We start from the raw sequence: 605 nt of genomic DNA on the forward strand, positions 1-605 counted from the left end.
GTGCCACCTGTGCTCCAGGGGCTGCACTGTGGGGATGATACCATGCTGGACATCGGAGGTGAGAGACCCTGGGCTGGTACAGGGACCTCCTGCAGGGCTGCTGAGGGACCTGGGCTGTGGACAGGACCCCCAGCTCCCATCACTTCAGGCTCCCAGGGCAGTTCCTGCTGCCCTCAGGGCTGTTGTTGCCTGGACATGTGGGCAGCCCAGTGCTGTGTCCTGGGGGAGATGCTGGTGTAGTCCCTCTGCTTCTGGGGTGGGGGGCTGCTCTCCTGGCATGGTCCAGCTCCCTCTGACCTCCTCCCTCCCTGCTGCAGGCGAGCGGGGCTGTGCCTTCTGCGGCGGCCTGGGCCATCGCATCACCGACTGCCCCAAGCTGGAGGCGATGCAGACCAAGCAAGTCAGCAACATCGGCCGCAAGGACTACCTGGCCCACAGCTCGATGGACTTCTAGCCTGGAGATGGTGCTGCCCAGCACTCCCCTCTGCGGGCCTCACTTCCCTTTCAGCTGGGGCAGCACCTCCGCTGCCCTCACCTTTCCCAAGCCCAGGGGCCTGTCCTGCACTGCTCTGACCCCTTTTCCAGGCGTTTGGCCACGGGGGCTG

The 605-nt window shown here is 65.5% G+C and overlaps 1 protein-coding gene across 1 annotated transcript in view; it reads left to right on the forward strand.

Annotated features, from left to right (window-relative positions):
* The window catches only part of DDX41 (DEAD-box helicase 41), a 4,974-nt gene extending 4,520 nt beyond the window's left edge, over window positions 1-454 (forward strand). The window contains exons 14-15 of the mRNA XM_010177954.1: window positions 5-58; window positions 318-454. Of these exons, the coding sequence (XP_010176256.1) occupies window positions 5-58; window positions 318-454 (191 nt within the window). The remainder of the gene's footprint in view (window positions 1-4; window positions 59-317) is intronic.
* Window positions 455-605: the final 151 nt, after the last annotated feature.

This window comes from Antrostomus carolinensis, unplaced genomic scaffold (genome assembly GCF_000700745.2).
Source record: "Antrostomus carolinensis isolate BGI_N321 unplaced genomic scaffold, ASM70074v2 scaffold29041, whole genome shotgun sequence".
NCBI classification, from domain to species: domain Eukaryota; kingdom Metazoa; phylum Chordata; class Aves; order Caprimulgiformes; family Caprimulgidae; genus Antrostomus; species Antrostomus carolinensis.